We start from the raw sequence: 27363 nt of genomic DNA on the forward strand, positions 1-27363 counted from the left end.
CCATATTGGAAATGAACTGAAAATGTTATTTTACTAGACTTGTGTAGGGAAAATTAGGGAAACTCAAACAGAAGAAAACGTTATATATTAGTGGAAATGAAGAGCAATGTAATGTGATGTAATGAGTATATTTATCTGTATGTAGACACCAGTGCACTTAGTTTGCTGGTGTTTGGTGTGACCAGATGCAGGAGCTGAAAACTGTATGCCCACCTGGATGCAGGAGTGTTCAAAGCACAGTAAGAGGACAGCAGTGATTTGGACTCAGTACTATACAGGGCTACATGTCAGGCAGGGGCTGATTTACAAAGGCAAGGTGAACATGGAGCTGGCTGTAGCTGTCCCCATACAAATATTCACAGCAGCTCAGAAGGAAGTTGTCTGTGTGCTTGCCTGTTGTGCAGCACATCCATGCTCTGCTTTGTGCTCCACTCTGCTTTTCCCTTATTGCTGGGGAACTAAGAGAACAGAGCTATATGTTTTGCAGGGATCAATGCTGTCTTGCCTTAGATAGCCTCCTGTGAAGAAACGTTGTAGCTGACAGAGGTTTTTATTTTGTGAGTTCTTTTTCTCTCTGTTAATGATACCATTAGCCTATATTTCTTATTGTACATGTATAAGTATGGTTTATTGTTATTAAAGAAGAGATTCTATTTCTAATATCTTCCCTCAGGAAGTTCCAAATGGCAAGTGTTTACAGATAGTAGCACTGTTACCTTTTTATTCTTGCACTCTACTAGCAGGGACTGATCATCTAGTAAATAGGGTTTATATGTGACAGTATGGATGTTTGTTCAGACTGCCAGTGGCTAATCACTGGAACATGCTCTTAAGTGTATTGCATTTTGCTCAGTCTCTTACCTGAGCACTACTCTCCAATTTAATTAATTAGTGACCAGTCCTAGCAGTATCTTTTCCATATGAAATTAATCACCTTCTCTTACTTCAAAGCTCAGCTAGCTTTCTGTAGCAATAAAGAGATACTTAACCTAATCTAAGCACTTTTACAATGCTTATCACATTCAGTCTCTCTACCACCCTCTGTGAGGTTGGCCTGGCTTCTCAGAAAGGACTTCCTCTTCCCTTAGAAGTGATTTCTTGTGTAATGCTCCATTTTCAAGGAGACAGAGTAATTCTGTAACAGCTCCTTAAGAAATTAGCCCTCTCCTTTAAGAAAGGGTTGGAGAAGTCTGGGCAGCAACATCTTTATCTGGCACCCTTCCATTCCCTATGAATGATGGTCTTCTCCTCAGGCACTGATTCTGCTTCTGTGAAGCACTCTTAGCCTTTTCACAAACCTTTCTTCCATCTCCTGGGAGGCGTGTCTGAAAACAGTTTAAATTTATGGTGCTTTGCTTGACTGTGTGGGCTTTGCATTGTTTTTTTTTTTTTTTTTTTTTTTTTTTTTTTTTTTTTTTTTCAGGCAAACATAGAAGCCATTTAAGTATTTTAAGGGTCCTTTATTTGTCCATCATATTTGCATAAGAGGTAGCAGTTCCAAAATGTAAATGCTTTTGAAGGAATATAACTGGCTAGAATTTTCAGATATTTTTAGTCCTCAGCACTCTGTTACTATGACTAGTCTTCAGTAAGCATAGTCCTTTAAACGCTTTCTTTTTTTTCTCTTTTCTTTTTTTTTTTTTTTTCTGGAGTCCTTCACAACTCTCTCCGAAGTTTCCCCAGTGGTGATACTAAATTGAGGTAAATGTCACTTTTCAGAGAGCCAATATTTAGAGTGCAAAAATTCTTCACTTTAATAATTCATACTGAGCAGCATTAAACTTAACAATTGCTCATATGGATGAATAAATAACATGGGCTGGTAGCTCAGCTGTAGTAAATTAGTGGAATATTGTTTCAGTCACTATAGCAGTTTAGACCAGCACAGGGTTTTGTCATGTATTTACTTATTTGTTCATTCATTCATTTATTTATTTAAGATCTGGCATTCATGTAGTAGATGACAGCTGCACATAATTAATTAATTGATTCATCCACATAGTCCCTTTGGGACATAGGGAGGTATGGTGTTCATTTTACAGATGATCAGCTAAGGTAAAAAGGGATGCTTTTTAAAGACATTGCCATTTCTAATGTTCAGTGGGAGTCTTGGTGCTTTCAAAAAATGCAATATAAAATCACAGAACCATAAAAATGTTGTCTGGAAGAGAACACTGAAGGTCTTGAGTCCATCTCTGCTGCCTGACACAGAACTATTGCCACAGCAGGTCAGCCATGTTGCCATATTGCCCAGGGAAGACCCAAAAAGCTGCTAACACAGACTCCATGACCTCTTCAGGCAACCTGAGACAGTACTGCAATGCCCTTCTGGTGATATTTTTAGTGTCTAATTTGAACTTTCTAAACCACAACTTAGAGGTGTTGACACTTTTTATATCACTTGCTACTTCCAAGTCAGGCTTTTTTTTTTTTTTTCTTTTTTCTTTTTTCTTTCTTTTTTTTTTTTTTTTTTTTTTTTTTCCCAAGGAGTCATAGTAGACAGGTAACTGTCTTGCACCTTAGCCTCTTTTCTGTCAAATTAAACCAGCCTAATTCTTTCCACCTCGTCCTGTGGGCTATGTGCTCTCAGCCCTTGAACATCTCAGCAGTCCTATAACATACCCTCTCCAGTTTCTCAGCATTGGATGTACATGCTGTATGCTACTCTTCTGTACATTAATATCTTAAAAAAAAAAAAAAAAAAAAAATCCAAATGCGAAGAGAAACTAATTTGCCACAATCCAAATGAGATAGTCATTAGTCATATTTTCTAAGGAATTTAGGGGCCAAAAGGGATAGAGAGGAGATTAAAGGTATTTCCATAAACACATGGGTGTCTAACAGCTTATTTAAGTATTTAGTATAATCTTGACCTTCTCCCTGCTTACTCCTAGATGGGCTTTGTTGGTACTGGTGATACCACACCTTGAATATTGTGTTCAGTTTTGGGCCTCTTACTACCAGAAACATATTGAGTTGCTGGAATATGTTCAGAGAAGAGAAATGAAGCTGGTGAAGGGACTAGAAAACAAGACATGCGAGGAGTGGCTGAGGAGGCTGGGGCTGTTTGGTCTGGCGAACAGGAGGCTGAGGGGAGACCTCATCACTCTCTACAACTACCTGAAAGGAGGCTGCAGTAAGGAGGATGTTGGTCTCTTTTCTCAGTTGACAACTGATAGTGTGCAAGGAAATGGCTTCAAGTTGTGCCACGGGAGGTTTAGGTTATATATCAGGAAGAATGTATTAACTGAAAGGGTGGTTAGACATTGGATCAGGCTGCCCAGAGAGGTAGCTGAATTGCCATCCCTGGAAGTATTTAAGAGACGTGTAGTCGTGGTGCTTAGGTATGTGGTTTAGTGGTAGACTTGGTAGTGTGGAAGGTTGGACTTGATCGTCTTAAGTGTCCTTTCCAACCTAAAATATTTTGATTCTATGACTTTATGATCATAGAGCGAAGCATGTAGCATTAGCTCCCATTTAACTGGTTATGAAACAAGAAGTAGAAGGTTGTGGATTAAAATGTATGCAAGCTCAGGGGATGGTGTGTGAAGCAAGGATGCATAAAAAGGATTGTTTTGAGGGATGTACGATGACTGATGGCCTGCCAAGAATTGTCATTAATGAATCCACCATAGATTTGCTCTACCGTGCTTGAAAGGCTTGTATAAACTTGAATATTTTTTGAATCACACAAAGGCTGTTAGCTGTTCAAATGTGTGATTTTTTTTATTTTTTTTTTCCCCTATAAATATTCCTAGAAATTCAGAAATAATGCAGAGGTACTGTAAAGTCTTTGGATTTTTTTTTATTATTATTATTATTGTTTTTTTTTTTTTTTAATTTTTTCTAGGTAAGTTATTAAGCTTATCTCTATGATTAACATTGTTTTATTTATTTATATTGCCATTGCATATGGGAGCTGTATTCATAAAGCAGATACCTTACCTGAACTCCAGGCACTGTACAAATATAGAACAAAGCAATAGTCCCTGGCCCAGCTACTGTTAAGCATAAAAATAAGGGAAAAGCAGATGGGTATAAATACAATGTGAACAAACATAGTAAAATGTGAGCACACATAGTAAAATGACATTGGTCAAAAAGGCAAGTAGTACTGTCGGGGTACCAGAGGATACTGTGGATTTTTGCAGGCATAATGGTATTGGAAAAGGAGTGAGTGGGCTTCCCCCTTGTTGGAGAAAAATGGGATTTGAGGAAGATATGAGAAGAAAGAATAATAGCTTTTCATCATAGATGTTTAGCACAATCTTATGAGAAGGGACCCAACACAGGACTCCCATGTGACAGTGCAAGGTTTTAGTGAGGACACAATTAGTTGAAGATGAAATGGCCTCTGAGTTTCCTTGTTGGCTGGTGTAAAGAGCTGCTAGCTGTAGGTAAAAAGGACTTCTGTTTGGAGGGGAGGAAACTGAGGCTATCCCTGGATAATTGCTCTCTCTGTAAAAGTAAACATGTTAAAACTGATAGGAAAGAACTAAATGTGTGAGGGAATTCACCTGGGACAGTTCTTCTCTGTTCCCTAGAAAGTACAAAAACAGTGGGGCTGGCTACTTGGTAGAAGACTTTTGTTTTGTCTCTTTCCTTCCAGCTATTACATTATTACTCTTTCTCCCCGCCGGTGTTTTTGGCAATATCAGCTCGACAAGTCTTCTCCTTCAACATTACCCCACTTCTATCCTATAAAATTTGTAAGGAAGCCTGAGTTTTGTGGCAGTCTGCATCATTTTATAATGTAGGTGACATGCACTGATGTCACCTACTTTCATCCCTTTTGCTGTTGACTGTTGAGAGGGCACTTAACATGCAGGAGATGGAATGAAGCTTTGATCTCCTGAACAATCTTCTGTCCCATTAACCCTTTCCATTATTTCTCAGCTCTTAACAGCAGGAGGTCAGCAATGGGAAGATCTTAGAAAAAGTGGCCAGTTAATTAACACATCAGTGCACCATCTGCCATACCTTTCTGACTCATCAGAGAGCTGTGCTCTCCCTGACCTTACCATGAACCTCATTAAGAGCTGAGAGATGGGGTATGTTAGACATGAAATGTAGAAAAAATAAGGAGGCACTTAATGTATAATAATGACATGAGTAGTTACAGTAAGAAGGAGTAAGTAGGAGTCTAGTAAAGGGAAACAACTTGGCAACAAGGAAAAGAGGGCTAGTGGAAGAGTGAAGCCAACGTGAAAGAATGAGTTACCTATAATGATCCATTACTCTCTGAGACACGCTAGTAAGAATGCATTATTTTTTAACGCATTTTATTTTTTAATGTCAAATAACATTGAGTGGGGTACAAGCATTGGCCTTGGTTTTTGCAGTATGAAATGTCTTTGTTGACTGAACCACTGTGAGACATTTGGAATGTGTTAATTCTTGGATTCATCTCACCTGAAAAATTTAGGATTGTATAGATGAGACAAAAAGGATTTTATTTCAAATTCTAAAAATTCTGTAGAACGTATGTGAAATGTGCCTAGAAAATTAAATGTGTCTTCCATACTCAGATAACCTATGTTTGAAAGTAATTCCTGTGGTTAAGATTAACTAAAGGATTTAAACCACATAGGTAAGGGTTGGTCCTGAGTTAGAAATGTAATCTAAACACATAATTCTTGCTCCACCTTACTCTGTGTTTTCTAACCAAGCTCTGTTTCTCCTCCTGCTCCCCAGTAATTTGTAAGGGACAATCTTTCCTCTGACTTTTATTGTCATCCTCTAGGCATTTTTTGTGACTTCTGATGCTTCCAGACCCGACATTCTTTCAAGTCCCTGAAGCCAACATGCAGTTTTACATATCTTGTTCTGTCTTTTTATTTTCACCTACTCTACCTAATCACTTCTTTCTGTGCCTGAGACAGGTTCTATTTTTACACTTGGGTTTACCTGCTAGAGGTTTATACTAGAATACCTAATTTTTCTACCTTAAAAAAACACACTGTGTACAGAAGCTACACTTTATCTGATTGAATCTGATCTTTATCTGATGAACTTTTTTATATCAACAATTTAAGGTGTAGTCAGTCATCTAGATTCAGGTGTGTATATTTCTTAAGTGGATCCTAGTTTCTCCTTTATTTAACATGTATGTGCACATTGTCATTTTCATTCATATTTTAATGTGGAATAGTCAAGGTAGCTGTTTTGCTTAGATTCATTGTTCCATTTTTTAGAATGACAGGTTTAGACATTTCCAAACCGCTGAAGACCTAGTTAAAGCTATTTTTTGCTTTTGGGCAAAACATGAAAAAATGTACTGGCTATAAGGTGTTGCTTTTTTTGTTGTTGTCATTTTGCACGAAAGTGGAGAAGATATTAATGACCGAGTTAGGCCTTCTGACCAGCAGAAAATATGAGATAGTATTGCTACAAATGCACAGAGAGAATTCCTTTGGGAATTTTGTATCAAATACTATTCCCTTTTGCATCTTTTAAAACCTTAGTAATTTGCTTGAGCTATGCAGCAAGTCAGTGCAAGGCATTGTTGTATTACTAAATGATCGAAAGCACACCAATAAAATATTTTGTCATATTCCTATAAAAGCCCCATGGCCATAAAAAAAAGCAAGCCTTTAAGTCACACAGCACTTTTTGTATGTCTACAGTAAATACCTCAGGAAAGCAGCTCACACTGTTACCAAAGCACAGGAGGTGTGTATAATCATTTATAATACAAAACATCAAGAACAGAGAGACTCCACAGTACAAATTTTATATTAGGGTACATGCAGCAAGCAGTGCAGAAATCTACTATAAGGAAAAAAAAAAAAAAAAAGTGATATTGAAAGAATATTCACAGTTTTATTAACGATACTTTGGAGAGGTATCCAAAATTCTTCCATATATTTTCTTGCAGAAAATGTCCAGTTGATCTATTATATCCAATAAAGAGACCTTGTTTGCATTGACAGCTCTGCTCTTGGAAATAAATAGGTAAAAGAAAACTATCAAAATTTATTTATTGGTAATGGTTATCTTTACACTTTCCTTTTAGTAGCTGTTGTACCATAATCCAAAGATGATAATAATAATAATGATAATAATAAATTAACTAATCTGAAGAAAAGCAGAGCTTATTTTTGTTTTATGTAGTAGTACAGCAATATACTGCACTGTAAAACAGAAGCGGGTTGTTGCAAAGGGCTCAGATATCTGCCAGTTAGTGCCAGGTTGTGAACCCTTCTTTACACTGGGGAGCAGCTGCACACTGAAGTAGCCCTTCTGACTTCAGCTGGTTCCAACTGCTGGTTCCAACAAGTGATGAAGGACATGAGGAGGTCGTAGACTTTCAGCTTGTCTGAGGAGCAATACCATAAACAATTCAAAATATAATGCAGACCTATTGAATAAAAGCTGGTTAGAAAGAGTTTAAGCAGTGAATAATCTCCTGAACACAGCAGTAGTCTTTCATAACATGTTTTTTTAATGGTGAAACTCTACTGGGACTGGAATGGTAGTGTGCACTGCTAAGTGTCTAGAAGTCACATGGATTTCAAGACTCACCTTATATTTAATATTTAGCATGTCTCTTTAGGTTAACATTTTTAAAGCTACTTAAAAGTGCTGGCCTTGTTTTATTGCCGTACTTTGCATGTACTGCCTATGAGGACTCAGATCTTTTCAGAGCAGAGAGATGCAATTATTGCAGATGTATGAGCAGTAGGTACAGTGGGTATTCCTAAATATGACTATAAAGTAAACAATAGTAATTCAAGTTATTCCTGGTTTACTCAATTTCAAGTAAGTACTGCGCCATTTCATCTAATCTATTTGATCTAGCTCACAGCAGATTTATATCTGGTTGAAAAACTGCATTTAGGCTGGTGAAGTACAGAGGTATAGGTACACGCAATATTTCTTGAACAATGTGTGTGGGATGTCTATAGCTAATAATAAGTGACTATGTGGGCAGGGATATTTAGGGTTATGACAAAATTACTGACTGAATCTGCCAACTAACTGGTGGTTATGGTCAGTTCAAACATTTGGTGTTTTATGTTCAATAAAACAAATGTATTTATACATGCTGTTCTTGACTGCCAGATGTCACCATAGATCCGGGAACTGAGGGGGATTTTGATGCAGAAATGGCTTTAGGGTGATGTGGTGGAATGTCACACGCACTATTCTTCATTACAGCAATTAATGTAAGCAGGAATGACCTCCAGGTCAGGTAGATTCTTATACTTAATGACTGTCTGAGCAGTGAACATTGCCTTAGACCATTAACTCCTCCAGACAGTCATTTAAGTGTGACGTAACTGTCAAGCATTCTTGCCTAATGTTAATAGGTACACATAGCTGTTTTCCCAAACTTCGATTGGTAGAAGGTGCTACACCTTCTTCAACAGGAAACAGTTGAAATGCGTGCTAGTTTACATAAAGTTTCCTGAATTAAAAGTGATTATCAGGATAGTAGCTGGCAATTGACTTGAGCTGTAGTAAAGTGGACAAGATATTTATCCATTTCTCAATAGTTCTTTTAATTTGATGAGAAAATGCATGCTGGAACTAAACCATTTTGTATTTAAATAATCTTGCTGTGACATTATAGTACAGAAAATAGCTGCAAATTAAACTGCATTATGACAATACATATCTATTCATATTTACTTGAATCTACAGCTACAGACATTATAGTCATACTGTCTGAACACCAGTATTGCCTGAGCTCATTTAATTGCTATATTAAAAAGTAAATTAAGGTACTGGTCTCTTTTGCTGTGTGGATTTAAAGAACAGTTTAGCATACTATTTGTTCCATTATGTTATCTCTGCAAATTTTCCTAGAAATCTTGAAAAGGTCTAGGATGCATAAAAGAACTGCATTCTCATTCTGCAGCAAACACACTGAAGTTATTTCAATAGACTTAAGATTAGGTGGCAAGATAACATTTTCAAAGGTCATTCACGCTATCTGACATGGAAGGGTTTGCAACTGAAGACAGTATTTCTTCAGAATTCTACCAGTTCAGGGTCTACTAATAGGGATATGCACTTCTGTGTTCCCGACTAAACATAAGTTAACAATAAATCTCTTCTTTTGCAAAGGTGCTGTTCTTGGCATCAAGGGATCGAGTTACTCTTCCCATTTTGACAAAATAGTTCAATAAGCCTGTAGAAATGTGGCTACCTTAAAATTAAGAAAAGTAGTTAGCAGACAAACTTGATCACCTTTTTTATTTTGGTGAAGTCATTACTTAGTGACTTCACATCTTGATGAAGGGGATGCAAACAAGAATCAAAACCAGTCCTATTAGCTGGATGTTTCAATTCTGTTCCAAATTGGAAAACTATTTAACTGTTTAATGCTTATAAGGCTCATAACTGCTTTGATTAAAAAAAACGAAGTTAAATTAATCATTGGCAGTCTTAGCATATGTCAAACTTGATTAAAGAACAAAAAAGTACTGTAGAGATTTTGGGAGTTTCAAGTAAAACTTCTGGGTGCTGATGAGCAAAAAGTATTGAGGAAAAAATCTAGTACCTTCATTAAGAAGTCAAATAGCTCTCTTTTATATAGTGAATATTATATGATAGAGGAATATATGATTGGCAGTGAAGCTGTGTATCATTTCTGGCTTGTTAAGGGTTGTTATGGAATATATCCCCTTTGCCCAAAGAAATCTAAGCAATATTGTGTTATTAGATGGATTAGTGTGAATCTTATTTTACATCCATTGAACTTCCTATATTTTGAATAATTTTTCCAGCAGTCATAACTAAATGGCAATGGTCATAGCATAATTTTATGAACAATCCTGGTTTTCCTCCATAAATAAATACTTCTGCTCCATGCTAACCTTTCAGACTCCTATAAAGTAGAAACCAAAAATTTAAGCATTCTTCATATTGTGTTAATTTTTATCAAGATCCCCCACTGTTCTGTAAAAAATCACTGATTTAGGAAAAATGGATTTTTTTGGTGAAGGATAATGACTTCAGGGAGAAAATAGAAATAGAAATGCATATCTATGGATTCTCCTGCCTCCTTAAATAATGTAGAATATACTTTATATATATGGAACTGCAATTCTCAAGGTATTAGGTATCTGGGACTAGTCAAGGACTCAGATACAGGTTTCTAGAAGTTTTTGTTTACTGCAGAAAATCATTCTGTACTATGACCTATCTTTTCTTATAAATGTTTTGAATTGCCTCTTAAAGAATCTAATTCTTATTTTATGTTTGTAGCAGAAATAGGGAGATTAATTTGAAGAGGTTAAAGTGTGTCTTTGTGAATACCCTTCTTCTCATTTTACTTTTCCAAAAGTTTTCAAAACACATTTCTGCATGTTTTTTATACTCAAATCCAGAAGAGGAAAAGCAAGCACATGGGAAACAGATTTGAAAACAATTGCATGGTGAATCTATACTCATTAAGTCAGCCTTCTTTCTGTGGCAGCACTGGGAAAAAATGCTGAAAATAAAGTTAATTTGAAATTATACCTTTTTCTCTGAAGTATGTACATAAAGAGTTATTACACCAAGGGTTAAGGTGTATTTTCCTTAATTTCATGTAGACTATTTCTTTCATGTGCATCATTCAGCAACCACTACCATCACATTTTTTAAGAAACTGTAATCAAGGATATCATCCTGTTACCCTGACTTGTGTTCCCACAACGTTCAGAGATTCTAATAATCATTACTGTCAGAAATCATGTTCCTCACAGATCATGTGTAGACCAGCACATCCTTCTAAAGAGAGTGATATTAAACACACCAGCCCCAGCAGATTTTGTAAGCAGGATTGTCTTGCTTTAAGCCTGCTGAAAATGTCTTTTTTTTTTTTCTATTTTTTCTTTTTTTTTTTTTTTTTTTTTTTTTCCAGGTCTGCATCTACAAAGAATAGAGTGCTTGATGTCTTTCAGATAGGTGATCATCAGGCTAAGCCTTTTAAACCCCTTGGTAATTGGAGGTACTGTAGGTCAGCCAAAATAACTCATCCCAACAAGAATTTGTGTTTCATGACTAGTAGCTCTAAGGGAGCTTAGGAAGCTGTTTTGCTGAAAGAAACTAATTACTGTATTGTTTTGTATTGTACTAAATCTCAAATGCCTGGTTTCAGTTGCCCCCCAGTTCAGGAAGGACACTATGTGACAATAACTGTCTGGCAATAGACATAACAACTATACCCATGATTAATGTGCAAACTCCAGACTGAGTATTCACAGGTCTAAGGTCCAGAGGATGGTCGAAATATGTTTCAAGGTTGGTATTGATTTTTTTATCTTCATGTTATTAATTTATTTCTGCCCCATAGTTCTACTCCAGACTTTCTTCTGAAAAGTTTTGGGCTGAGCCAGTGTTTGTATGGACTAATGACAACATATTCCTATTACTGTGTACTTTGGAGGTAGGTCAAGAGCAGTCCTCAGCAAATAGGACCTCCGTTGGTATAAGAGGTTGCAGGAACTGGCTTTACATGTATTTACAAGGTCTCAGTTTGAGCTTCAATCACTGTCTAGCTTCCAGCCTCCTTACTTGCAAAATAGTGTCACTTCTGCAACACCTCATGAGAATGTGAGGTGCTTCTTTCAATGGTGGGGGTAGACTACTACTGTAGGTGAATTTCACCTGAGATGAAAGCTAGACATTGAAAAGAGCATGGTTACTTGACACTAATTTAGGGCGACGAAGCTGGTGAGGGGCCTGGAGAACAAGTCCTATGAGGAGCGGCTGAGGGAGCTGGGCTTGTTCAGCCTGGAGAAGAGGAGGCTCAGGGGCGACCTTATCGCTCTCTATAGGTACCTCAAGGGAGGCTGTAGTGAGGTGGGGGTTGGTCTGTTCTCCCACGTGCCTGGTGACAGGACGAGGGGGAATGGGCTTAAGTTGAGCCAGGGGAGTTTTAGGTTAGATGTTAGGAAGAACTTCTTTACTGAAAGGGTTGTTAGGCATTGGAACAGGCTGCACAGGGAAGTGGTGGAGTCACCATCCCTGGAAGTCTTCAAAAGACGTTTAGATGTAGAGCTTAGGGAAATGGTTTAGTGGGGACTGTTAGTGTTAGGTCAGAGGTTGGACTCGATGATCTTGAGGTCTCTTCCAACCTAGAAATTCTGTGATTCTGTGATTCTGTAATTGAATTTCTAAACAGTGTACCCAGTTACCAGGAGTGAGCAGACAAGATTGCAGTGATTTTTTGAACCACAGACTTCCTCTGCCCATTTGAACTTTTCTAGGTCTTTATGCATAACACAGCTGTACATAGTATGAGCTCACGGTATAACAGCAGGCTTATAGGATGCTGTTCTTACTGTCAATGCAGTCATCTTTTTTACATTAGCTTAGCTAAGGTAAGTCTCTAGTGTGGCATTAACAGCAGGAAGAATATTTCTGTGTGCTCAGGCCTCAGGCGGTGTATACATTTATAATAATCGAATGCTGAATGAACAGAGAATTTGTCTGTACTCCTGAGACTTTGGGTTACAGGCTGCGGATCCCTCTCTGCATACTGCCTCAAACATTAGTTCATCTTTCCTAATTTACAAGTGTGTATTTTTATAAGAATTTTCATGATATATATCAAAACTTTATACAGCAAAATATTTATATATATGTGTCTTTTATGTTTTTATGAAATACTGCATATGAATACTTGGTTTTCATCGAGCCTCACCTTTTTTAAATAGTTTTAAGATTTAAGTTCTTAAGTTTTAAGAAATATGTCATGGACATTTTAGGCATAAGTTGCAACAGCAACCAATGAAGTAAAGCATTCGTTATCAGTTCTTCAGTACTGTAGTCCTCTGCAGACTGGCTGCATCTGTACTTCACCTATCTCACCTCTTCATTACTTTTTCATCTACATTCTGCTCTGTCATGTACATCACCTACTATAACTTTTATCCTTCTTTTTTTTTTTTTTTTTTTTTTTTCCAGGATATGTGGCCCGGGACTGTGCACGTTTTGGTTTCTGTTAAGTCTCCCTGGCAGAACCAGTCATGTATTTTCTTGTCTGTATGTGCCATTCTCAGCCTACATGTTATTATATTCATCTTCACTTAGTTGCATTTTTTGTGTCTTTTTTTTTTTTTTTTTTTTTAGTACCTCTGCACCTCTAATCCATAAGTCACTGCAGGAAGGACACACTGATTGAAAACCTTTCTCATGAAGCAGAATGGTAAATTGCTTTTCATTATATGATTCAGATTTCTTGAGGTCTTCAATTTCACCTAGGTCCATTTTTATTGAAAAAGAAAAAAAGAAAAAAATACACAAAGAAGACCTCCACTAAAAAAGACAAAACAAAAATGTCTTTTAATGAGTAGGATAACACTGAATTTTAGTTTGCATATCTTTAAGTGCATTTTACTGCAGGAGTGGAAAAAAATGTTTTTTAGAGGCTGAGCCTGAAGTATTTATTGCTAAAAGCACACTGGTTATTTGTTGGTTGGTCAAAAAAATGCAAAAGAATTTCTGCAGCAGTATCTTGCATAGCAACAGGGAGGATTCCTGTCTAATGTGGTGTTCACTGTTTGCTCACAGCACTCTATCAGTAGCTGTTTGTGCGATGCCTGATGCTCGTTTTTGTACCTTGATTGCGATGAAGAGCCCTGGTGAGTGTGTACCGGAATCTGTCTTTCTAGACTTGCTTTTGGAACAAAATTTTTCCCTTATAAAGATGCATTTCTTCTTCTTTTTTTTTTTTTTTTGTTTTCTTTTCTGTTGATCATGAAATAATGAATTGCTTTCAAAAGACACTTACTTGGTGTGGATACACTTGAAGTTTGATTTTACAAAAGAAAGGTATTTGTTATTTAGGTATTGAAAACCCCACCTATATAATGAATGCATCTGTTCTTCATTCATGAGCTTACAAAGTGTATGGAACAGCTTTTCACACAAAACTAATGAAATTGCTGATAGGTATGGAAGGGCTAAAAAAAAAACATATTTTAGTTTCTTTCCTAATGTGCTCCTGCAAAGACACACACATAAAAAGGTCAGAGTCAAGCCTCCAGCAACAGTGAAAGTTAGTTTATTTTCCTTTTTTTTTTTTTTTTTTTTTTTTAATTTACTATAATTCTTGAGCACTTATCCTGTCTCTAAGAGTTATAGAAGCTACAGGCAGGGAATTGTTTCACAGCCTAAATGGGGATTGCCAGATTGCCACATTTCATAAACATGTTGTACTTTTTCTCATGTCCTCATACGTGTACCAACCTGCTAGTTTCAAGTTGGATTGTGTAGTTTCAAGTTGGTCAGACTTGCCCTGGGAAACTAATCTGCAAAGATCAGTATGAAGGAAGAAACAAGATACTAATGAAACTTCCCCTTCCTCAGAACATCTCATACATGTATTTGCAGTGTTGGCATGCAGTAGGCATGTGGGCTTAAGTTCTGTTTTTGTGTCCTTGCATGACACTGGAGGAGCCCATTATTTCTTCCATTCAGATTCCAGATGGTATACACTCTAAATGGAGAAACTCTGATTTGGATAAAGATATCTCAAATGTGCAGAAGCTTAGGTGAAAAACTGTTTTTTTCTTCTTCTCTGTGCTCAAGTTCTTGAAAACAACCTGAGTGATTGTATTCGGGATAAACCTCTCCACATAATATCATGCATACCCCTTAGAGGTTCATGAGCAGTGAGAAGCCTAATGCTCAACATGTAATGGCTTTGCTATGCAAGAGGTGTTATTTTTTCATCTTTGGGCTTTTAAAGTCAGACTGAATACATATAATAAAAGATTAGATATGTATCCGTGACATAAGGTATCTAGGAAATATGAAAACCTTATGACTGGTTGTTAAAAACAATCTACTCTTCTTAATAAGTGTAAGGATTTGCTAAACCCCTAACTGCAGGTAACACAAATTCTTCTTTGATCTTGCCTGAGAGGGGCAGCTTATAGACAAGTTCCAAACAAAACTGAAATTTCAAACGTTTTGGAAAGTTTCTTATAAGAAATGTTCTCATATAAAGCATTTAGGACATCAATAGTGATAAATGGATTTCAGCTTCTGTCTGTTGACAATGACCTGTCCTTACTAGAATTTTCCTCTTCCTGTAAATGAGGAAAAGAAAACAAGTACATGGATATGTTTCCCTAACTTATACAAGATAACTGCATATATATAGATAAATATAGAATAAATTTAGTCTTTTGATGTCTCCTTCATATGTGTAAATCTATATTTACTTTAGCATAGGGAAAAAAATAAACTCTTTTTTTTTTTTTTTTTTTTTTTTTTTTTTTTTGCTTACACTGATATGAAATAGCTCTGATGAGGCCCATGGATTTATTCCAGATGTATGCGAGTATAAGAACATGGCCTAAGTTGCTTATTTCTTCAAGTAAGGTCATTTACTTGCTTTTAAAGTAGTTTCATTTGTAATCTTTCTTTTTTTACTTGGGGGTAAATCTGTATTGTTCACATGCAAGGGAGAAGAATTTTCCAGTACCCAGGACCTGCAACTGCAGAGTTATGTTTGTCTCCAAGACTACTCTCCTAATGTGTGTTTCAGAGAGCAAATGTCATATCTCCTGCTGACCAGAGCAGATGCTGCTGCTCCCTGATTGAGTGGGTTCCAAATTTTGCATGCCTATACCTGCATCTTGCATGTGGGAATTAATCCTGAACCTGACTATATTAGAACTGACAGCCTTCCAGGCCCCTCCAGCTGTCACCAAAATAAATCCTCTACCAACGCTTTTGCCTGTCCAGAACTCCTTAGGTGGCAGGGGATGCATTTTTCTGGTTTGCATCTATCTAATGTGACACAGATCACAACACGGCTGCAATAAATCTGAAGTTTTTGTATTCCCTGTCAAGAATAACTCACTGCATTACCTTTTTCTAATCTGGGTTAATTCAATTTTCATGAGGTCTGACTTCTGATGGTGTAGCTCGGTAGCATGAAGTCAAAAAGCCTGCCATCTTCACAAATAGATGTCACAGGTTGGTGGAGGAGGTTGACAGTCAGGGTTGGTGGCTGGTGTTTTATAAAACATTCACATCATGGGGAGAACTGTGAACAGATTTTACTAGCCTTGAAGTAGAAGTAGCACTAATATACTGCTGCCTCTCAGTTCACAGAGAGGATAGACAGATGTCTGGGACACAAAAAAACAACTGCTGAGATGATTCATCCCTTTGAAATAGAGGTAAACTACAGTAAACACTGCTTGCGTTAGGAAATCAATGAAGTGTAATCATTCGGTTTCCGATCAACTTAAAATTCCTTTGGTGACTTGAAAGGTGAGAGGGTTTTTGGACAGGCTCTTGAGACAAAAAGGCAATTTCAGCAGCCTTACTTAAGTCCTCCTGTCTCTTTTCAATCTATTTTAGATCCCATGTTTTCTCTCACAATCCCCTCAATCTTCTCAGTACCTTTCTTCTGGCAGCAGTACAGGAAATAAGAGTTTACAACAAAGCCCTTAGTGATTTCATCATTCTTAATTCTTCAGAAAGAAGGCTGGGCTATTAAACTCCTTTTTTTCCCTTAAATGGCTGAGACAGTTCACTTTGTTTTCTCATCATTCTTGTGGTTGGATAATCAGTACCACTGTCAAGGTCTGGCAGGAAGGTCAACGGCAGAGGTGGAACCATCAGTCTACACATCACAGAGAAGCAATGGTCCCAGGCAGAGGGTAACATGCACCCTTCCTCACTCTTAGGCCTGAGAGAAGGACTTAGAAGTAAAGATTTAATTTCTGTCATGCTTTAGTAGAAGAACTGCCACTAACATGACCTACATGCTGGACTTCGTGAATGGTATTCGGTCATTTTCCTTTCATGTTCAGAAGAAAGAGGGTGTACAATGACAGTGAGTTAGGGCTGAGTTTTTCTGTTCTCTGCTGAAAGGGAATTACACAGTGCCTGACTTCTCAACAGGCCTGCAGAGGTAGAAGGAGATGACATTAGGGATGTCCCTGCACTGAAGACAAGAATTTAGACCTGGTGGTGAGAGGACACACCAACAGATTGCTCCTTAACTCACCTTTGGCTTAATCTATATTCCATCTGGAAACTGAGTATAGGATGCAGCAGCCTACAGCTCTACAAGAGCTGTGAGTGTCACAGTAATCTAACTACAGGTCATAAAGCTTATGTAGAAAGGCAACCTGGAAGTTTGATAAAAGTTGTAACTATCAATATTTACCCTATTAAAGACTAAAATCAATATGTAAGTCACAGCATAGGTCACAAGTAGTCAAAACAGAGTCATTAAGGAAAAGTAAATATGTTCTCTTGTCTTTGTGTGTGATAAAGTCAAATGTGGGCACAAGTTGACAAGCATTTCCTGATACTGCAGTTGGTGTGGCAACAACTGCTTAATTACCTGAAATGCATTCAGACAGGTTTCCTCAAATCATCTCCCTTTCTCAATATTTTTGCTTATTCTGTGGAAAAGGTCATCAAGCAGTTTGTGAGATGTAAACTGTTAAATTTCAAATATTAGCAAGGAGATCCATCCTTGCAGAACTGAAATGATTTGAAGGTGTGAAATCTGCAGGGCCTATGTAATTCTTGGTTAAGTTGGAATGATTATATTCAAGTTAGGATTTGAGTGGGATGGAATGGGATGGATGGAAAACCAGATGAGTAAAAAAAATCATAGAATCACAGAATGGATTGGGTTGGAAGGAACCTTAGAGATCATCCAGTTCCAACCCCCCTGCCATGGGCAGGGGCAGCTCCCTTTAGAACAGGTTGCTTAAAGCTGCTTCCAACCTGGCCTTGAACACTTCCAGGGAGGGGACGTCTGCCCCTAGTCCTGTGACTGCATACCCCGATAAAGAATATCTTCCCATCTTTGTTGTAAGTTCTCTGAATGTATTGGAAGGCTGCAACAAGTTCCGCCTGGAACCTCCTCTTCTGTAGGCTAAACAACCACAGTTCTCCCAGCCTCTCTTCACAGGAGAGGTGCACCAGGCTTTTCCCTTTTCTGTACCTGCTTTAATAGGTCCATATCTCTCTTGCGATGGGGGCCCCAGAGCTGACTGTATGGTTGGTCTCAGAGGGTTGTGGTTAGTGGGTTTGGAGGCAGGTAACAAGTGCAGTACTACAGATGTCTCCTGAGACCTGTCCAGTTTAACATCTTTGTCAAAGATGCAATCATAAAATCATTTAGGCTGGAAAAGACCTCTAAGATCATGACCAACCACTACCCTAGCACCACCAAGTCTACCACTAAACCATGTCCCTAAGCACCACACCTACATAACTTTTACAGACCTCCAGGGATGGTGATTCAGCTACTTCCCTGGCCAGCCTGTTTAAATGACTCACAGCCCTTTCAGTGAAGATTTTTTTTTCCGAATATCCAACCTAAACCTTCCCTGACACAACTTGAAATGATGCAGTGCAATCTCATCAGGTTTGTAGATAGCACCAAACTGGAGCAATATGTTGATATATTAAGACAGGAACTTTAGTGTACACCCACTGGATCAGATTGCCCAGGGCCTCATCCAACCTGGTTTTGAACACCTCCAGGGATGGGGCATCCACAACTTCTCCGGGCAACCTGTTCCACTGCTTCATCACTCTCTGAGTGAAGAATTTCCTCCTAACCTCTAATATAAATCTCCCTTCTTTTACTTTAAGACCATTCCCCCTTGTCCTATCATTCATTATCTGATTGAGTAAAAAGTTTTTCTCCATCAGTTTTATAAGCCTCCTTTAAGTACTGAAAAGTTGCACTGAGGTCCCCCCGGAGCCTTCTCTTCTTTAGGCTGAACATTCCCAGCTCTGTCAGCCTTTCTTCATAGGAGATATTTACTTCATTTACATTGAAGTTAGGGTTAAGCTATAAACCAGAACTCATTTCCCTCCTTTCTAATGTTAAGTTTGTTCAATTTATGGTATACCAGGTTATCTTTGCTATTTCTGTGTGATCTGCCTTAAGAGTTGATTATTTTTTTTTTATTATTTTATTTTATTTTGTGGTATCCCAAGCCCAGATTAATTTAAGGGTACATTTGGCAGACTATTCTAAAGTTTTTGTGACAAAAATAGTATTCTTAGACTGGCTTGAGTCTACCCACAGAATACTGCTGACTCTTTCTGCTCTGAGGGTGTGAATGTCTTTCCTTCTTTGCATAATTATGTGCAGAACAGATAATTATGAGGAAACTGGAGAGCTTCCCCATCCTACTAATCTGATCAAGATTTGAACCATCACCATCTATATTTCAGGAAAAGGCTGAAAGTTAAGGGAACAGAGAGTATCACCGGCAATATTACTTATCCTCTCTGTTCAAGTTTGGTCTTAGTGTACTCAGAAATACATGTCAAAGGGTCAGAGGGAAACAAAAAAGGTATAACTTGACCATTGCCTAATAGTTAGGAGAAGCTCTTTGAATGAGAAGGTAAGACTACATGCCAGGTTACTATGTCAAGAATATTCTATATCTACAGTTGTGGCTGAAATACAATACTAGCTCCAAGCATAACAATGTAAATTTCCAGGCTCCATGACTCCTGCATGCCTGTCTGACTAGTATATGATCTTCCAGCATGTGTTTTTTCCAATTTTACTGATACTTGACATCTCAGGCTGTTTGGGTCCGCATCTTTACCTCTCAGGAGAATGAGAACCTAGATAATCCACATGAATTCTATCCTAACTGAAACTAGGACAAGGATGTGGAGGTCTAACCATTAAAATGATATATATAGAAATATTATATAGAAAATGAGACCTGTACATGAACAGATGTAAATGTTCTGAAGAAGGGCAGGCAAAGTGGATTCTGAGTAATCGGTCTATGTGTGATAGTAAGAGTACCTATGACATTTATATGAAGTTGGCAAATGTGTCATTAGACCTATAACACCATGCAACTCTAGAGTGGAAGATGGAGGCTAGATATCCTGAAGCAAGTCAGAAAATCTTTTGGAGCTGCATTCACCTATCCTAATGTGAAAGCCTAGTACCAGATGCAGTGTAGGGTTCTCCTTGGACCAGAAGCATGCAGTTCCCCCTTAAATTATCTTTCATATCTGCAATCCCCGTGAAAATATTTCAAATGCCCTACGGCATCTCAAAGTAAATGAATCCCACCTCTAGTAACAGGTAAGCTGTAGTGGTCTTTACATTCCATTGACTGTATTGACCTTTCTCCACTGATTATAATAGGAGTTTAGATGTTAGTTCACAAGTTGATGACTAAATCTAGCTAAATCTGGTGCCTAATTTCACTGGCCTCAGGAGGCTTTTAAATTCTCTGTGCAATCGATGCAAAGATGTTAGTGCTAAATGTAGAGAGCTGGATGAATCCAGCTGGACTTCACAGGTTCCTCCCTTTTTCTTTACTTTATAGAAAGAACCTAGGCAGCTATGATGGGCAGAATTAGATTGCCCTGCCAGAATCCATTGCTTGAAATATTGGCAAGACCATGTTTTAGGTAGACTTCTAAATTGAATAGAATGGATTCTGCCTATCTGTCTTTAGAAGCCATAGCTATCTCTTGCTTGATTTAAAAATGTAATTACTAAAAACAGAGCTCTAAAAATATTTTTCCTAAAATGTTGTTCTTGAGAAGAGCAGGAAATAAAGTAGTTAGGTCCAAGAAGACACCAAATAAGAAATTGAACATACTAATCATTTCTAATTTATTTTTTATACCACGAGGTCCTTTAGGCATCACCTTTTGCAGTTTCCTGAGTTAACAGCCCAGGAACATATTGTGATAAATCATTGAATTAATGATGGGAAAAAATACTAACTTGTAGCTGTTTTTAAAACTGGATCCAGAGAAACAGATTTTGGGAGCTATTTAAACTCCTAAAGGCTTGATCCACAAAGGGACACAGACTTTTTAGATGGTCAGCATTACATCACATAAGATTTATGTGCTTGTTTCCTAAGCTCGAAGAAGGCACATTATCTTCATATAAAATGCATGCAAAGAAGTAGGCATCTCTGAGATCCATTTCTTAAATTCCAGATCTCTTGAGGTGTAGCTGTTCAACTCTCAGCCACAGAGATGAACAGTCATGAACAGCAGTTCCTAACCCTTTTTGTGTCTGAAGAGACCATTGTAAGTTTTGAAAAAGAGAGTCAGCAACTGAAAGGACATCGCTCTTTGAACACACAGCTGGAGGAAGGGGTGATACAAAAACTGTGAAAAAGCTCAGAATTCAGCACTTTTTCAGAACATATGAAACAATTACAATGCCATCTGTAAGGATTCACATAGTTCTTCTTCACTTTCTGACTAAAACTCAGCCAGCAGGCTGTAGGTAACTCTGTGAGTCTTGCTGAAGCAGCACTACTTAAGAAACAAAGGTTCTACATTCACAGGACCAGAGAGAAGCAGCAGCAGAAAATAAGCTTCTAAAATCCACAGGTTAGGATGATTACTTAGGAGAAGCTGCCTGATGCCCATTTCTTGCTGAAAGAAATGGTCATGCATTTTCCTTTAAATAGTAGCTAGATTTAAAAAAAAAAAAAAAAAAAAAAAAAAAAAAAAAAAAAAAAAGCTAAAATTCAGGTATTTCTGTCTTTATTTATTTATTTATTTTCCTATTGAATGAAAAGGCAACTTAGAATCTTTCTGTCTGAGTTTTTCCTTTTTCAGCAGGGATCAAACAGGATACTCGAATGAGCTCAGGATTTACTGAGAATTATTTAAGAACTTCAGCACACCTGGAGAAGGAGACTAGGATGATAGAAATCAGTGAGAAGCTCCATGAGAGTACTGACTGAACTAGGGGTCATAACCCTGAAAAAGAGGCAACTTGCCAAGCCTGTAGCAGAAGTCCATATAGTAAAGGGAGGATGTTGAATTGGTAAAAGCTATTAACTCTTCCTTATCAGAAACAATGAGGTGTAAATGAGTTCAGAATGATCAAGATAAGTACTACAGTAGCACATACTTAGTCTGAGTTTCTCATTGCCACTGGATGATCCAATGCATCCAAGAGACAGCTTTGTCCAAACCAGATAAATGGCTCTTTCTTTATATTGCAATTGTAATTAACAGACAGAATATTTCAGTGGGAATGCTAGGGTTAGTAGTCATGCCTGTTTTCTCAGCAGTTGATTTTTGCTGATTCTTAATGAGGCCTCTGTTGTTTTCCTTGCAAAGAAAGATGTACAACATTGCACTGGATAAGACCTGTCTTGAAACAAATCCTCTTTGCACCATCTGCACTTTGACACCAGGCACAGCTCCTCAAACACATATTCAACTGAATATTGCTCTGTTTACTAACAGCACATGAGTGTGCTTAACCACACAGGAGAGCTGTATAATGCTTTTGGAGAGAGAAAGCTAACATTTGCCACGCAAACTGGTTCTTATGTCTTATCCGGAATCAGAGAGAAAGTATAGCTTTGAGCTAGTGCCTGAAGAACTGAAAGTCTCCTATCTATACACAGTGTCTCCATCTGCTGATTGTTAACAGAGATTTCCATATACTTTTGCATAACCCAATGGAAAGCACACTGCTGATGCTGTGACAGATGGATGCCTGCTTACACGCGGGAAGTAGACCTTTTGTTAAATCTGGTCCCTAAGTACAGCATTGCTTAGCAACTATGGGAAATGGAGACAAGCCAAAATATCAGAGCACATTTTACCTTCACAGCTGAGGGTTTGGGGTTTTCTGTTTGCTTGTTTGTTTTTTTAAAGAAACTACCCCAGCTGAATGCAGTGTAAGACATTGTAAGGTGTTTTATGGCTTATGCTCTTATAGGAGGAGTGTCAATGTCCCATTTCTCAGAGAAGCGCGCTGTTTCACTGACTATAAAGAAATTCAGACCCAGTAGTAAATGAAATGGAAACCCCTCTTGCCTGTTTGTGCCTTTTTTACAGCTTTTTCCTAAATCTTCAGCATAAGGAGTTGTTAAAATCACAGCAATATTCAGCCCGTAGCACTCCAAAGGTGTATGGCAGCACTGCTATTCTACCTCTCCTCCCTTGTCACAGCATTTAGTCTCTCTTTCCTTCTTCCCTCCAAGAGGTGTTGCAGAGTATGAGCTGAAGTTCAGTAATGACTAGTTTATCTCCCCAGAAAATTCTGGGTTAAATAACATCACTTTGGCAAGGATCCATGCAGCAAATAACTTTGTTAGCACTTTTATGCCAGCAACACAAAACTCCTTTACACAGCCTTGGCTCTGAAGTTGTGGGTATCTTGAACTATGACTGATCTATGGCTGCTCAGCTAGAAATTCCTGTGTGCACTGCTTCCTTGTACTAAAAAACTCCAGGGAAGAAGTCCGTATTTTGCTGAGCATTGACTTGCCAGAAAAATATCCTTCCCAATTTATGTGTAGGAGGAGGACAGAGACAGAGGAACTACATATGGTCTTACATGGTTACTAAAGTGTATTTAAACTATTGAGAAAATGAGGCCTTTCCTCAAAAAAAAAAAAAAAAAAAAAAAAAAGAAGTTTTTTTTTTTTTTTTTTTTTTCTACATACTTCCAGGGAATACGTATTTTAAATTGAACCAAGGTAAACTCTAGGCTGAGTTCAATTTCTTTGATATAGTCTTGTTCCAGTTGCAGTAACATTGGGTAGCTGAGCCTTCATACCCCTGAACCTTGCAGGAACTGCAACTAGAGGCCAGCTGAGATAGGACTGGGCACTGTGAATGGTACCAGCCTACCCTGGCAGGAAAATGCAGAGTCCCCCATCATCTCTGCATCCACTGTAATATAGAGAATTCTGACTTTCTACATTTTTATGTGGATGTAGTATAACGCCAAATATCTCATCAGTGCTCTAACAACACTATGCTATGTAGCTACATAGCTACAGCTGTGTAGCTGGTGCATACAGGTTTGTACTCTCTGTGCTGGGCTCAGCCTGACTCGCACCATTCCAGAGACAATGAGAAGCAAGCCATAAGTATGTCTGGCAGCTTGCCTGTGGAAGACAAACTCTGCTTTGCATGAAGCAATAAAATCAGTAGGTAAATACAGTGGGTTTCAGCATGTTCTTAATATTTCTGAATAACAAATATATAGGAAAATAAAAATCCCTAGGACTTTCTGGCCACTGCATCTTAAGATCTGAATAAAGAGTGAATAAAGAGGCACGGAACTGCTGCTGATATGCTGAAAGCACATCTGTGACTTCTGTGTGGTACATAAATACTCAGGCTAATGTTAAACCTGAATCAGCTAGGTTATTAATAACAGCACAATTGGGTCAGCAGAGTGTTGAGTATAGACTGATTTGTCATGTTTCCTGGGTAAGTTTGCAACCTACCCTAAGCTTTCTGCTTCTGTAACTAGACTGCTATTGGAACAAGAGTTTGCTGGTCTAAAGGTTATATAAATTATCTCAGTTATTGTTTTTGTTGCAATATCATCTCTCAGCAGCATGGTGCCCATAGGCTGCATCAGCTTCTTCATAGACAGACAATTCTGATTGACTGATGTATTGCAGAATTGATTACTACAATGCCTAACCCATGGGCATATAAATTGGGTAGGTAGAGGACTTGGTACTAGGTTGGGGGCTAGTTATTTTGTATTCATGCAAAAATTTAGATGTTGAAGTCTTAGATTAAGTCTGCACTTTGCTTGAGATGCTCATATGGAATAGGCAAAGTCAGGCTTCTTCTCATGAATTAAGCACCTTACTATGGCCTGGAGAATAGGCCATATAATAGGCCAGAAAGGACACCTCCTTTCTTCTAGTGTTCAGTGACTGGAATGCTTTCCCAAAGATGATCTGCTGCTTTCCTCTTAACTGATGGATGATGACCTCCATCTGTCAAAGCTCTGGGTAAAGTTCTCTCTAACAAGTCTGTATTTTAGTCTCCTTGCTAAACAGACCAGTGAGCATGCTTTCTTCCTCTCAGAAGAGCTCTCCAGCTAGTAGGCTGTGGCACATTCAGTTCAGTACAGCACGAACTAAAATACTTTCAGTAAACAAAATTTCTACAAATTTAGCACCTAGAGGTTTGAGATGCCATCTCCCTCCCCCAGCTATGTTGTAGATTAGGAGAGGTTTCAAAGATTTGCTTTCAGTTCTAAGCATGGAAAAGGGGATTTAGTCTTTCTTTCTATTCCTAATTAACTTGTATTTGCAACATAATTCATGCTGTCCTCTTGATTTATAATATGAAACAGACTCCATTCATTTTTGTCAAAAATACTTCAATTTTTTTTATCTTTAAAGTCTTGTTGTTATACAGCAACAAGAACATGCACAAAATTTAATGATTCTAAATCAACATTTTCTTGGGGTGCTGTCCTTATTTTCCATTAGTTGTCTTTCTGCAACAAGAAAAAATAGTTATAAAATAGAACAATTGTGATAGTATTCTGACAAGTCCAATTTATATGGTACATTGTCACAAAAGTTATCCTAAGAAAATGCAGAATGGCTATACAAACCTACTAATACACTTGAGAAACTCCTTGCAGGAGTTAGAACAATATACTATGAAAACTCCAAATACATATTCAGTATGTGTGTTATTAAAGAAAACTTTATAAATATGCAAATTTAAGATCAACATATACAGAATAAAATGCACTAAGAAACTGATATGTAGACAAAGGTTTATTTACACCATACAACATTTTAAATATTTTATACACAGCTGCAGCAGAGAAAGCTACTCTGAGCTTTCCAGAGAAAACTGCAATAATAAAGATGTGAAATATATTATTCATATAAAAGTGAGATTATTACTTTATTGCATTTAAAGCAATGAAGAATGTAGCTCAACAGACATTCATTTAATGACAAAAACTTTGCTTTTATATTATAAAGTAAAAAGTGTAGTAATGGCCAAACAGACTGTTATAAACTTTAAAAACTGCATAAATATATACATTGTGCTTCATGGTGAAGTTTTTTGAAAACTAAACCAAATGAAGCTGTTACAACATGAATCGTTGCTTGAGGTTTATCTATAAAGATTACCTTACAAATCCATTCCACGGGTACTTACAACACACGATGGTAAGAATTGTACACCTGGTTCTCCACTAGCCATACTAGTGGGAATAAACTGTATGAAAAAAAAACAACACTGACATTTGGCACAGGAAGAGCCTGACATAAAGTAGTCACAATGTTCAGACAGGAGTGTCAGGATTCCCAAAGTCTCTTTATTGTCAGTGCAATTAATTATTTTTGTTTGTTTTTCTCTTGTTCAGTTTGTTTTTCTTTTTGTTAAACTTCTGTTTGAAAGTCACCTTCTTGCACATCTAAAGGCAAGTTCAGACATTTCTCCCATTCTGCTGGTCTTAGTTCTAAAGCATCTTTTGCCTCTGTGTCTAATACGTTTATCGTTGTATAGTGTTGATATTCGCCTGTGGTTTTGAAACTGTCCCATGGAGCCTTGTTCTGCGCTGAGTTCTCCTGAAAAGCAGAGAAGAAAGAACAATAAAAATGAGGATGAAATAATGTGTTTTCTGTTTATAAGGCTGCTCACTAATGTGCTCTCATGAGATGCAGGAGTCAGGGAGAGGAAATGGCTTTGCAGGGAGCTAGGCTGGCACGCGCTCAGCACCGTTGTGACTGTCTTTCGCTGCGAGCAGTCAACTCTTTGGCAGTCTCCTCACCTGAGCTGCCAGCTAAGCCCTGTGTTTCGCAAGAAACAATCTAAGTGAGGAATGGCCAAATGATCCAGTAACAACAGCCAGCATTGTAGCTGTGGTTGTGCTGAAAAGTGCAAAAAGAGAAGTGAAGTTAATAAAGGAGAGCTTGCTGTCTAAAATATGGAGTGTTTTGAAACAGAGATTGCCATCTCAGTATAGAATTGGGGCAGACACATGACAGAACAGAAGAATCCTGCTCGTCAAGAATGTGATAGCCACCTTGATTCACAGCTCAGGTATATTAGGATTAGCAAGCTGAAAGCGTCTTATTTTCTACTGTCCTTGAATTCTTTTGGAATGTGAAGTTTTACAGGGTAAAAGTCGTTATGGAGTGAGATCAAGTTCATTAGTGATTTCTGCTGTTAGTTGCCTAAACCTAACATTTTCTCACCATTTTAGGTGCCTTTGGATATCCTGTTGGATCTCACACTATCTTTCAAGAGAGGTGTGTGTCCTATGTCATCACTGCATATACTCTGCTGTAGATTAATATACCTGAGGCTGTGTAAAATAGCCTGAGATGCTGACTTGTAGGTACCTGGATCATTCTCTGACTGCATTACAGATAGACCATTCCTCTAGGCAGCTTTTATTAGCAGACACTTCAAGAATTTTGCACTGACATGAGCAGTCAATGCAGCTCATCCACAGAAAACCCCTTTGAGATTTTGAATGAATTCAAGCCTTACATGGACAGCAAATTTCAAATAGGGGGTGAATGCAAACTTCATGTGACAGCAAATATCAAATGGAGGAGTGGGTGAGAATTGGGTGCAAAATAACATATATCGCAGATAAAGATTCCTGAAAGA

The 27363-nt window shown here is 37.8% G+C and overlaps 1 protein-coding gene and 1 long non-coding RNA gene across 8 annotated transcripts in view; one reads left to right on the forward strand and one right to left on the reverse strand.

The window, feature by feature from the left end:
* The window catches only part of LOC311434700, a 94749-nt gene that overhangs the window by 25293 nt on the left and 42093 nt on the right, over nucleotides 1-27363 (forward strand). The gene's annotated exons all lie outside the window — the stretch shown is intronic.
* Nucleotides 25493-27363, reverse strand: part of ADGRB3 (adhesion G protein-coupled receptor B3) — a 463233-nt gene continuing 461362 nt past the window's right edge. For all 7 annotated transcript variants that reach the window (XM_084515008.1, XM_084515009.1, XM_084515007.1 and 4 more), the window contains one exon: nucleotides 25493-26312. In XM_084515008.1, the coding sequence (XP_084371134.1) occupies nucleotides 26124-26312 (189 nt within the window). In that variant the 3' untranslated portion in view covers nucleotides 25493-26123. The remainder of the gene's footprint in view (nucleotides 26313-27363) is intronic.

Source organism: Aythya ferina (assembly GCF_964211825.1).
Source record: "Aythya ferina genome assembly, chromosome: 3".
Taxonomy (NCBI): Eukaryota; Metazoa; Chordata; class Aves; order Anseriformes; family Anatidae; genus Aythya; species Aythya ferina.